We start from the raw sequence: 12,704 nt of genomic DNA on the forward strand, positions 1-12,704 counted from the left end.
GCGTCGTGCATCAGAACTTGGCAAAATTTGTATATGGGAGTGAACATGCTTGGATATGTAATTCACAATCTCACCTACTCCCAAAATTCTGCAGTTCAGTTTTACAGCTTCTGCTGCGGCTTCTACACACATCTGTAGGATTAAATTAATCCTCTCTTCATACGTTTTAGGATTGAACTGAGTATACTTCTTAACTATTTCACCCTGAAAGAGAAAAACCAGATCTGTCTCACTGGTCTTAGCCGAGGAGTATACAGTGAATCTCTGACCTTTCTCATGATAAATCAGACATTGCTTTAGCACAGTACTGCAGACTCAGATGACTGCCTGGGAAGAGAGCCCCTGCTGGCTTGGGCCAGCCCTTGGTTACACCCAACTAGTTTCCAGAAAGCCAACCTGGCATATGGCCACTGCAGCAATGACAACTCCACAGCCAACCAGAGGGGCCCTCACTTCTGGCTAATCTGCCTCTTCACTAAAAGGTCATATTTTACTCTTTCAGGTTGACAAAATTCCCTTGTTTAAATACTGAGGCAACTAAATAAAAATGCTAAGTAAACTTTAATCATCTTCTATAACTGAAGCCAATAATGGTATCAAACTGTGATGTTTATTAAATTACTGTGCTTGGTGACATGTTTCAGTACCAATCAGGCATAGTCCCTTGCCGGGAGCCGGTGAGGCATTCCACTTGTGACAAAGGTCATGAGGAAGGAGGCTCGGCATACGCAAAGGCGGGATCGAGCCTCAGGAGTCCCCCTGGATATTCTCGAGCATCTACCCCCAAAAAACCGGAGTCTGCCTACTTTATTGCTTTGTGCTCTTACCTCTGATTTTACTGGGGGCTGTCCCCCACCACCATCTCACTCTCTCTGTCAAAGAGTTAACTTACAGCTCCAATTAATAAAGTTCCTGGGCAATTAGGAGTGTTTAAATCCAAACCCCTCAGATAGCTCTCTAACTCGCCTGACAAGTTTACCCCGACTCCTACAGCTATGCATACGATTGTTTACAGTCTCCCAGCCTCGAGAGGCATGGGAAGCTTAAGATATTCAAATAGCTTAGAGCCTCTCAGAGAGTTAGAAACTGTCAGAATAAAACTAGTAAAAGATTTCATTGATGAGCCAATGCTTGCTGCCAAGTTTTCACATCCCCTGTATTGTATCCTTGAATGTGTATTAATTAATATAGTTGGTATGTAGAATAAATAAGTAGTGGCCTTAGTGTTAGCAACTTTAGACCCTTAAGGTAATAAATTCTTTCCTTTGTTGTAAACCCATTACACGTCCGCCCTATAGGAATGAAATTTTATCTAACACCTTCGGAAGATGGCGCCAAACCTTAAAATAATTACTCTTAGAGAAAATAAGTCTTTGTCAAGAGTCATAAAATGTTAATAGGCCTTCTGGCCAGAAGATGATGTAAATCACCTAAACCATTTGTATACAATAAATTTGCAGGAAAGAAACCCTGGTTTTTGATAAGGATCAAAGACTGCTGACTTTGCATCCCCTATTATCCTCTATGTGTAACTTAGGGTATAAAAGCCCCTGTTGAAAATAAAGCTACGGGCCTTGCTCACCAAAGCTTGGTCTCCCCATGTCATTTTTCTCCTTAACTTCCAGCTGAGTCTCCATCTGGAGCGCGGAAATCCTCTGCGACCATTTATTTGCCTGGGCTTCTAAGACCCACTCGAGAAGGTATCTAAGGTGGGGCACCTTCCGCTATTCGAGAGGGCACCTGCGGCCTCCGTGGTCAGAGCTAACCTGGTGTCACAGGTTATATTGATTTTCTGCGTAAACCAAGCTACTCAGCCTCTTTCCTCCACTGAATTTTCCTACTGAGCTATCCTCATTCTATTACTCTTTATATCTTTGATAAATAAATAAATAAATAGGTCGCAGAAGCCGTCTCTCCTTCGAATACCCTGGATCAGCCGGGGCTGGACCTCAGCAGTCCCTCCTAATTAGTCTTGTTTTTAATTTTTTTTTCTGTGCTCTTCCCACTTGTGTATTCTAAGGAAATTTCAGAATGATGTTGTTAAACTTTAAAAAGCCTCACTGAAATGTTGACTAAAATTATGTTAAACTCAATTCAATTTGGGAACTCCTGGCATTTAAAAAATACTCAGCACTCCCATCCAGGAGATTTTTAAGGCTTTCTATTTTATAGTTTTTAGATGTTCTTTATATAGGTCACATAGTTTTCTGGTTTAGATTTTTCTTAGAAGTTATGTTGTTCTAAATATGATCTCTTTTTCCATTCTTCTGTTACTAATGACTTAAAAAATTTCTTTTTTTTATTTTTAGCTGTGCTGGGTCTTCATTGCTGTGTGGGCTTTTTCTCTAGTTGTGATCTGAGCTACTCTCTAGTTGTGGGGCATGGGCTTCTCATTGCGGTGGCTCGTTGCGGAACACAGGCTCTAGGGCTTCGGTAGTTGCAGCTCCCGGGCTCTAGAGCACAGTCTCAATAGTTGTGGTGCACAGGCTTAGCTGGTCTGGCATATGGGATCTTCCCAGATCAGGGATCAAACCCATGTCTCCTGCATCGCCAGGTGGATTCTTATCCACTGAGCAACCAGGGAAACCCATTAATGGCTTTTTATCCATTTACAAGGGTTAAAACTGTCACTAACGATTGTCATTAAAAGTAAACCTCATTGTGCTTCTTGACCTTCACTGTGCATCAGAATCACCTGGACAGCTTTGAACAAATATTGATGCCTGGTTCCTACCCCCAGAGACTGGCATCTGTCTAGTCTAGTGTGGGGGCCAGGCATCCATATAATTTTTTAAAGCTTCCATGTAACACTAATAATGTGCAATCAGGGTTGACAAATACTCACCTACAGAAAAACTCAAATCTTTATCTGCAATTTCATATAAGTTATTGATACTTACATATTTATCATAATATCTAACCATTTTACTCAATTGTGTTATTCTACAAGCTTGTTGGTTTATTCATATTATCTATAAGTAAATTTTTTTTTTTATCCTGTGCACAATTGCCATTTTTGCTGTTCATTCCTTGCTTTACTCCCTTCCTAACTCTGAGAATTATGTTAAATAACATTGCAGAAAATATCCTTCTTTTCCACTTGATTTTAATAAGTGTATCTTTGGACCTGCCACTATTGAGGGTGTTGGTCATTGATATGGAATATATGTTAAGAACCCTGGAGAAGGAAATGGCAACCCACTCCAGTACTCTTGCCTGGAAAATCCCACGGACGGAGGAACCTGGTAGGCTATAGTCCATGGGGTCACAAAGAGTCAGACACGACTTGAGCGACTTCACATCATCATCATCATATGTTAAAGAAAACATTTTTCTAGTAATATTTTTAAAATTAGTTTATTTAGTTTTTGGCTGCTCTGGGTCTTTGTTGCTGTGGCACTTGGGCTCAGCAGTTGTGGTGCACAGGCTTAGCTGCTCCTAAGGCATGTGGAATTTTCCTCGAGCAGGGACTGAACCCATGTCCCCTGCATTGGCAGGCATATTCTTGGAAGGAATCACCAAGGAAGTTCCCTAATAATACTTTTATAGGGAGTTCCCTGGCAGTTCAGTGATTAGGATTCCACACTCTTACTGCCAAGGTCCTGGGTTCAATTCCTGGTCAGGGAACTGGGATCCCACAAGCCACGCAGTGTGGCCCCCCGCAAAAAATTTTATAAAGGAGGCCCTTTGGCTTCACTAGATAAAATCATGTTTTGTTTTGCTTTTTTTTTTAATTGATCTAAACAACTTTGTGTTTAAAGTCCTTTATATTTCTCATGGACTCCTGAAACGTCATACACCTATAATGTTTCAAAGATTTTTCTGGTAACTTTATTCTTCCTTGTTACATCATCAAAGATTATTTTATCATGGACGTTTTGGTGTTTTATAAAGGCACTGTCAACGTTATGGTGCTGGTTTGCTTAAGAGATTGAAGGTATGCTGAACTCAACTAAAATCGTGATTCAGAGGAGAAGCAATTCCCCTCACCATCTGAAGATACCCTCCCCAGGGCAGTGAGAGTAATCAACATGCTTCATGCTCCAAGCTGTTACTGAATATAGAATTTCAGGTCTCCTGCATGGTAGGTGCCCTCTCTGGTGTCTAATGGGTCTCCCATTGTCAGCTCAAATCTACAAACTTGAATTCCTTGAGAATTTTACCTCTTTAAAATGTTAGTGATTAGTAAATAGTAAGACAAGCATTGTAATGGACCTATAAGTCAATACTATTGGCAAATGAGTCCAAGCTCTTATGTATGTTTATAGTCCTACCTTCCAACCATATTTTAAGAAAATCAACTACTCATGTGGGATGTAAAGTTATAACCTTAGGGGTTATTTTACCTTCATGCTGACTATTGCAACTCGGAGGTTCGTCCCGCCAAGATCAACAGCCAAGGCACTTAGAGTTTCAAGAATATGGTCAATATCTTGAGAGATGTTATCCTTCACAGGAGGAAAACAAAATTTCTTTTGTAGTGGCTCTTGAAGATCAATAGATTTGAGAAACTTCAAAATCCTTGGAACAGCATTTCCATCCCCATATATCTTTGAACTGCAATGTCCAAAAAGTCAACTAAATTAAGTGTTTCCTTGCACATATTAAATTATATGGAGGACACGGTATTATTGGAATCTGAAACTTCAGGTAATTAATAGTTTGGGCTTTTTCCCTTTAAACTATAAAACAACACCTGGATCTCTTCAGCAACACTTAATTAAGGACCTTCATATTATCAATGGAATATCTAAAACTGCTGTTGATTGAAATACAGCTACTTCCAGCCTGAGATATCATTAACAAAATCCCAGTAAGATCAAAGGAAAATTACCTCTTTTAAGCCAATATATCATAGTTTGGGATAATAAAAAAGTTTTTTTTTTGCTTTTTATCTTTACTTTTATGGGGAAAAAGTTATTTTCAGAAAAAAAGGTTCAAGTAAAGGAAAACATCTTTAATTTGAAACAGAAAGGATAGTCTAAATTAAAATGCTGAAGTGTATTATTTTTAAAGAAAATCAGTTACATTATTTTCTAATACTTACAGAAATTCAAAATAGGCTAAAGCAATATTTCCTGGTAGAAGTGCTACATTAATTAACTAAGACAAATAAATTATTCTCCACTGGAACCCTTGGTAGAGTCATAGCGGGTATTAACAAGCCCTATCTCACCAGCAGACAGGGACCCCTCAGAATGCAGAGTGAGAATGCTGTTAGGATAAACAGCTTGAACATGGTGCCCAAGGCAACTCCCCTTTTAAATCACTTTAAAAGTATACACTCACCAAGGGTACTGTTTACCAAACTGAAGGTGCAACGCTTGCAATATTTTGTCTTGGGTATCAGCATCCCGGACATGAAGGACATTCTCCCCTAGGTAAGTCCAGTGACGTCATGGTGATTCAGAAGTGGGAGAAACCAGAGAAGACAGAAATGAGCAGTGTGTCGTGCTCATAATTAGTCCTGAAACCCAGAAGGCTTCAAACAAGTCGTCTTCTATTAGAGAAATGCACTTTTCTACTTTATACCTTTGCAAGCACTCGCAGAAATATGTCCATATATCAAATACTTGAGGGCCATAGATTCCTTTATTCCCAAAGACAATAAATCAAACTTTGGTTTCTTTATTGAAATAAATAAAGTAATTAATCCAGTATCCACTTGTCATTCATAAAGTCATCCAGCACATCCACTCTCTTCATCTGCCCTGACTTCCATCTACTCAGCCAGTTGCTGGATCAGCTGGTCAGGCCAGGGTATCAGTCAGATAAGCCAGTCAGCTGTTGATACAGTCACATTCTCTCCATACATTTTCTGACCAATTTGAGGGAGTAAATACAGTGACAATGACATGTTTTTAACAGACTTGGCTATGAAGAAGAGCAGAGCAGAAGGGTGGTGGCTGGGGAGAGTTGTTGGGTGAGAGAAGGGGTTGTTTTATAGTTTTAACATACCAGAGGCCCAGGCATGTTTAAATGCTAAGGAAGCAACATGGAAGAAAAAGGATGACTGATAGTCCTTGAGAAGCAGGAGGGTGGGGATCTAGAACACAGAAGGCTGAGCAATGGACACGCAGGGGTGACCCCATACCCCACACCCTCCCATGTAAAGAAGGCAAGAAGGAAAGGATGGAGGGCATGTGTTTTTAAGTGTGGTAGCAGAAAGGACACACTGCTTTTGCTAGACAACCCTGGTGCCAAATCCAGTGTTCAATTCTCTGTTCATGTCTTACTTGAACTCTCAGCATCATTCAACACCATCTCCTTGAAACCCTTTCTTTTCTGGGCTTTAATATCACACTCCAGATTTTCTGGTAGTTCCTTTTCAGTCTTTCTTCCTGGCTCTTCCCTCCTCATCAGAAAGACTCCAGAGGTTGGTCTTGGGCTCCATTCTTTTCCCTATTTACATGATCCCCTCTGGGTAATCTCATTTCACCCTTGGTTTTAAATGTCAGTATCATTCCTGGCAGAGTGTGGCATTATCCTCAATATCCTTTGTATCAGTAGCAGAATTTTTAGTTTGACATCTGATCACCCAGTTAAAGATTATACATAAATTTCAGCTTCCCTTGGATGTGGCCACGTGACAACATTCTATAGGATGTAGGAAGAAATACTTGCAACTTCCAAGTTGTGCTTTTAGAGGGAAGGGTATCTTCCCCTCTCCTCCTTTCCCAATGGCTAAAATGTGCCAATGTGTCAAGTGACAGCAAGAGCTGGAGCAACCATCAAGAAGACAGAAAAAAAAAAAGATAGATGGAAGCTAAGTCTCTGATGACTTACCAGTGAGAAACAAAGAAAATCTATTTGAGGCACTATTTTCTTGTGTCTGTTACAGCAGCTGAACTGATATCCTAACTAACACCACCCATTTGCCAGTCACTCTCAAATTTTTATCTTCAATTTCAGCTCTTCCTGGAACAATAAAGGTGCTAACCCACCATCTCCACTCTAATATCTAAAAGGCATTTCAGACTTAACATGGCCATCAGAGAACTCTTGGGCTTGCCTGGTGGTTTAGCTGGTAAAGAATCCTCCTGTAATGCAGGAGACCCTGGTTCAATTCCTGGGTCAGGGAGTTGCCCTGGAGAAGGAAAAAGCAACCCACTCCAGTATTCTTGGAGAGTCCCCATGGACAGAGGAGCCTGGAGGGCTGCAGGCCATGGGGTCACAAAGAGTCGGACACAACTAAGCACAGCGCAGAGAACTCTTAATTCTACCCCCTCCCAAACTGTCCTTCCTCAGGGTCCTCCGTATCAGGAAAGAGAACCCCCCACTGCTCAAACCAGGAGTGTGAGGGTATTGTTGATTCCCTTCATTTTACTGGACCCAGGAAGATGAAAGGCTAGCATTCATATACTTAAACAATTCAATCACATTCTCAAACACAACTATTAAAGACCATAATTAACTAAGAAACTTTTAGCTCTGCTATTACAAAGACAATAAAAATACAAGAAGGGCCCTAAAAACTTTGGTAATATGTGTGCTATCTACAGGTTTCAGGCTACAGTTGGTCATTAACCTCATTTACTCATTTATTCATAAACACATATGACAGCACTGATACATGCATACCTGTAATAATGCAAACAAATGTAGTAAGCCTAGTCAGTTGAAAGATAAAGGTAAATACCTGTTTCTCTTCCAATCTGACGTGTTCCTAAGTTGATCACAGGTGTTCCAAAAGCTCCAACTTCTCGTACCCCACAGCTGCTGTTCCCAATCATACAACCAGCATGGGCAACCAGCTGTATAAACTGGTCAAATGGGACATGTTTAACTGCACGAAAATTGGGATGATGCTCAATGCCCTTCTTCCGCATCACTCGAACCATCTCTTTGCTTCCTATGGAAAGAACCAACTGTTAAATGGTTTACAAGATAAAGGAAAAATTTTCACAAGAAATACCTAATGGCTATTCTACTGTGGTCAACTCAACTTCTAAGGTTTATATCTCTTGGCTACTGCATTTTCTCATGAATGGAAACTGGAGGGAAGAGACTAAACATGAAAATATAGAGTGGAGATTTAGAAGTATTTCTTTCCTACTAAGTTTCTACTAGATTTGACAATAATATTGCAAACTCTTCAACCTACTGAAAAATTGGTCATGACCCTTTGAAAATCAGAATACATTTCAGAATAGAATGGCCTTCAATGATAAGATGAGCAGGACAGGAATGTCAGTCAAAAGAAGACATGATAGAAGCAAAAAACTGGAAAGGTAGGTGGAATATTTTCAAGTTCAATTACCTGCATCAATATTTGGAAACAGAACTAGGGTCCGCTTGTTAAATGAGATAAGTGCATCCAATGTTAATTCAAACATTTTTATAGAATGCTTAATGTCAGTGGTCACAGGGTGCTGAAGTGCGACAATGTAATCTTTAGGTTTTACATCATCACCTGTTTAAAGAAAATCAAATCACATGGCTTCATTAATTAAGAATCTTACAGGAGGAAGAAGCAATTTCTGAAGAGCAAGACCCCCAGGTCTATGCTTTTAAAAATTCTAAGGAAAAAACAGTTTGTCACAATCTAAGCAGGGCATCCAAATTAGGATCTAACAATAAGAACTTTTAGCAACAAGTCCAAGCATTCTTCAGCAAACTTAACATTTTACAAAGGTGCTTGCTACCACAAACAAAATATAAAACTTTAAATAGCAGACACTAGACTTCATTGTTTTAAAATCCAAAATATTTCAAAGTGTTAGAAAAATGCGATTCTTTCCAGTTTCTAACTGGTGTTTCTAATGACTTATCGTCAATGAGTAATAATGTGTTGCAAATCAGAGGGTTCAGAGACTGACTGAACATTAAATAAATTTCATATAATGCACAGGAGCTTCCCCACTCTCACTCACCAGATTCAATAGAATGCCAGTGTTTCTAACTCTGTTCAAAAGACTAGAAAGGCTTCACTCATCCCCAGGGATCTCAAGGACAGTTCCTCAGCAAAAATGTGAACTGTAAAAATTTGGATGAAGAGTGCTATGTCAAATAATACAAACCATTTTGCAACAGTGCCTATATTATCCCATAGAACTGGAAATTAGTTCTACTTGCTAATTTTTAAAAATTATTTATTTTTGGCTGTGCTGGGCAGCAACTGCTATTGCTTCATGCAGGCTTTCTCTTGTTGCAGTCAGCGGGGACTACTCTTCATTGTGGTGCTCAGGCTTCTCCTGTTGCAGAGCACAGGCTCTAGGGCACCCGGGTTTCAATCGTTGCAGCTCCTGGGCTCTACAGCACAGGCTCAGTAGCTGCGGTGCAGAGGTGGTCCGTGGGATGTGGGCTCTTCCCAGACCTGGGATCAAACCTGTTTCTCCTGCATTGGCAGGCCGATTCTTTACCATTAAGCCGCCAGGGAAGCTCCTACTCACTAAGTTTTAATGAAAGAAAATATTTCTTTGTGATATTAATTTTAATGAACAACTTTATCATGAACTATGATTATCATTAATCCAAATTCAACCAGTAGCAGTTATTTTTTATGATGTAATAGTAACACAGAGTTGTTACTAAGAATCTTCAGTATTATTCAAAAGACTACAGGCTCCAAAATTTTATTTAAAAAAATTATTGGACCCATCATGTTCTAAACTGGGGGTGGCATGGGGATATCATCATTACATTTGGGTACAAAGCAGAAAAAAGGTCTAAAGGCCTAAGAGACTCTATCAAAAACATAAAGATGCCGTCAACACAAACTCAGGCCATCTGTTAGATATAGATCAGGGCCATTAGAAAGAAACTAGTGCAAAGAGAATTAAAAACTTGGGGAGAAGAAAACCAACTAAAGAGGTGTCTGCTGTAACAGATATGGAAACATCATGTGTATGCTGCAATCTGGCCGCAGGTACAAGTTAGTCCCACTATGATGTGTTGCTTCTACAATGTGAATTAGCTCATCTGTGACTGGCAAACAGAAGAATGATGTCAACCTTTAATGCAGTAGTTGAGTTATTCATTCATGATTCCCCAAGGCTGACTGCTAAGAACCTTAAAGGAAATGTATACAACAAGCTGTAGTGAAATAGTGTGTTTGTCACAAGCCCCCCTCAGCCCATGGTTTTTCTTGGAGTTCAGTCTGCCGATTTACTCTGTCTTGAGAACACTTACTGGATGAGTCTCTTTGATCTTTGTGCCTTTTTTGGTAGCAGTTGTTCTTTGAGAGTGGGGATGAATGGAGCTTTTGTGGTCCCACGCAGAGGATCATTCTACACAACTTACTGCTAAGGAGCAAGTGGAAGGTGAAGAGGAAGAAAAATTCCAGCAGTTTACCCCATGAGAGCTTTTCTTTATCTTCTACTTTAAGTGTGATTGAGAAATATTTGTAGTATACAGAAAATAACCCTATAATGCAGAATGAAGCAGGACTGCACTTTGTAACTTAAGGCTCTATATGGAAACATTTAAGCAGTTTCTTTATTAAAAAAGGAAAACAGAAGAGCAAAAACTAGACATCTTAAAAAAAAAAAGGAAAAAGGAAACACAGGACAATGAGCTGCGGCTACCCATCCCTAGCAATAACATATTCTGTGCAAATCCCACACTGGTTCCTTAATGTGATGTAGGACTTTGACATTATCTGCCTTTGTCTCCAGAACTCAGCAGCTTCAGTCCTTCCACACATTTAAAGCATTTATTTAAAGCCTTTCTATTATGGTACCATTACTTGGTTTTGTGTCAAAGTTCTACATTTACTATGGTATTTCTTTCATTATTAGAAATGTTAACATGTCTTTTTAACTTTTCTAATATTTTTATTAGGGCTGTTATTTATTAATATTCTGGTTACAAAGCTGCATGTTTGAGTGGCTTACCCAATGCTATTTTTCCTATAAGGAGAAGGATGACATCAGAAATTGTAGGTCAAGAAGCAGGTAAAAGCTTTGCAGAAAATGTCTTCTTTTCCCCCACTGGCTTAAAAAAAAAAAAAAAAAAAATCCGGTTTTGGCTATTTTGTCATTCTTCTTTTCACAGAGAAACTGCTTTAGTTCAGTCACTCAGTCGTGTCCGACTCTTTGTGACCCCATGAACTGCAGCATGCCAGGCCTCCCTGTCCATCACCAGCTCCTGGAGTCTACCCAAACTCATGTCCATTGAGTCGGTGATGCTATCCAACCATCTCATCCTCTGTCGTCCCCTTCTCCTCCTGCCCTCAATCCTTCCCAGCATCAGGGTCTTTTCAAAAGAGTCAGCTCTTCACATCAGGTAGCCAAAGTATTGGAGTTTCAGCTTCAACATCAGTTCTTCCAATGAACAGTCAGGACTGATCTCCTTGCACTCCAAAAGACTCTCAAGAGTCTTCTCCAACACCACAATTCAAAAGCATCAATTCTTCTACGCTCAGCTTTCTTTATACTCCAACTCTCACATCCAAACATGACTACTGGAAAAACCACAGGCGGACCTTTGTTGACAAAGTAATGTCTCTTCTTTTTAATATGCTGTCTAGGTTGGTCATAACTTTCCTTCCAAGGAGTAAGCCTCTTTTAATTTCATGGCTACAATCACTACCCACAGTTATTTTGGAGCTCCAAAAAATAAAGTCAGCCACTGTTTCCACTGTTTCCCCATCTATTTGCCAGGAAGTGATGAGACCAGATGCCATGATCTTAGTTTTCTGAATGTTGCACTTTAAGCCAACTTTTTCACTCTTCTCTTTCACTTTCATCAAGAAGCTCCTTAGTTCTTCTTCACTTTCTGCCATAAGGGTGGTGTCATCGGCATATCTGAGGTTATTGATATTTCTCCCAGCGATCTTGATTCCAGCTTGAGTTTCTTCCAGTCCAGCATTTCTCATGATGTACTCTGCATATAAGTTAAATAAGCAGGGTGACAATATACAGCCTTGACACTCCTTTTCCTATTTGGAACCAATCTGTTGTTCCATGTCCAGTTCTAACTGTTGCTTCCTGACCTGCATACAGGTTTCTCAGGAAGCAGGTCAGGTACTCTGGTATTCCCATCTCTTTCAGAATTTTCCACAGTTTATTGTGATCCACACAGTCAAAGGCTTTGGGATAGTCAATAAAGCAGAAATAGATGTTTTTCTGGAACTCTCTTGCTTTTTCAATGATCCAGCAGATGTTGGCAATTTGATCTCTGTTCTTCTGCCTTTTCTAAAACTAGCTTGAACATCTGGAAGCTCATGGTTCACGTATTCCTGAAGCCTGGCTTGGAGAATTTTGAGCATTACTTTACTAGCGTGTGAGATGAGTGCAATTGTGCGGTAGTTTGAGCATTCTTTGGCACTGCCTTTCTTTGGCATTGGAATGAAAACTGACCTTTTCCAGTCCTGTGGCCACTGTGGAGTTTTCCAAATTTGCTGGCATATTGAGTGCAGCACTTTCACAGCATCATCTTTTAGGATTTGAAATAGCTCAACTGGAATTCCATCACCTCCATTAGCTTTGTTTGTAGTGATGTTTCCTAAGGCCCACTTGACTTCACATTCCAGGATGTCTGGCTCTACATGAGTGATCACACCCTCTGGGTGTGATTATCTGGGTCATGAAGATCTTTTTTGTACAGTTCTTCTGTGTTTTCTTGCCACCTCTTCTTAAAATCTTCTGCTTCTGTAGAAGAAACTGCTTAAATGGTTCCAAATAGAACCTGAAGCCCTGCAATTACAAATTTGTTGTATTCTGCTTTATAAGGGTTATTTTCTTTCATTAACAAGTTTTTCA

The 12,704-nt window shown here is 39.9% G+C and overlaps 1 protein-coding gene across 4 annotated transcripts in view; it reads right to left on the bottom strand.

Moving 5' to 3' along the window:
• Window positions 1–12,704, bottom strand: part of GNE (glucosamine (UDP-N-acetyl)-2-epimerase/N-acetylmannosamine kinase) — a 59,847-nt gene that overhangs the window by 10,548 nt on the left and 36,595 nt on the right. For all 4 annotated transcript variants that reach the window (XR_011568100.1, XM_019966196.2, XM_019966198.2 and 1 more), the window contains 5 exons: window positions 8,261–8,413; window positions 7,640–7,852; window positions 5,290–5,377; window positions 4,347–4,557; window positions 75–204 (listed from right to left, as the gene is read on the bottom strand). Coding sequence is in view for 3 of the 4 variants with exons in the window: in XM_019966196.2 (XP_019821755.1) it covers window positions 75–204; window positions 4,347–4,557; window positions 5,290–5,377; window positions 7,640–7,852; window positions 8,261–8,413 (795 nt within the window). In the remaining variant the exon portion in view is untranslated. The remainder of the gene's footprint in view (window positions 1–74; window positions 205–4,346; window positions 4,558–5,289; window positions 5,378–7,639; window positions 7,853–8,260; window positions 8,414–12,704) is intronic.

Source organism: Bos indicus, chromosome 8 (assembly GCF_029378745.1).
Source record: "Bos indicus isolate NIAB-ARS_2022 breed Sahiwal x Tharparkar chromosome 8, NIAB-ARS_B.indTharparkar_mat_pri_1.0, whole genome shotgun sequence".
In the NCBI taxonomy this organism is placed as follows: Eukaryota; Metazoa; Chordata; class Mammalia; order Artiodactyla; family Bovidae; genus Bos; species Bos indicus.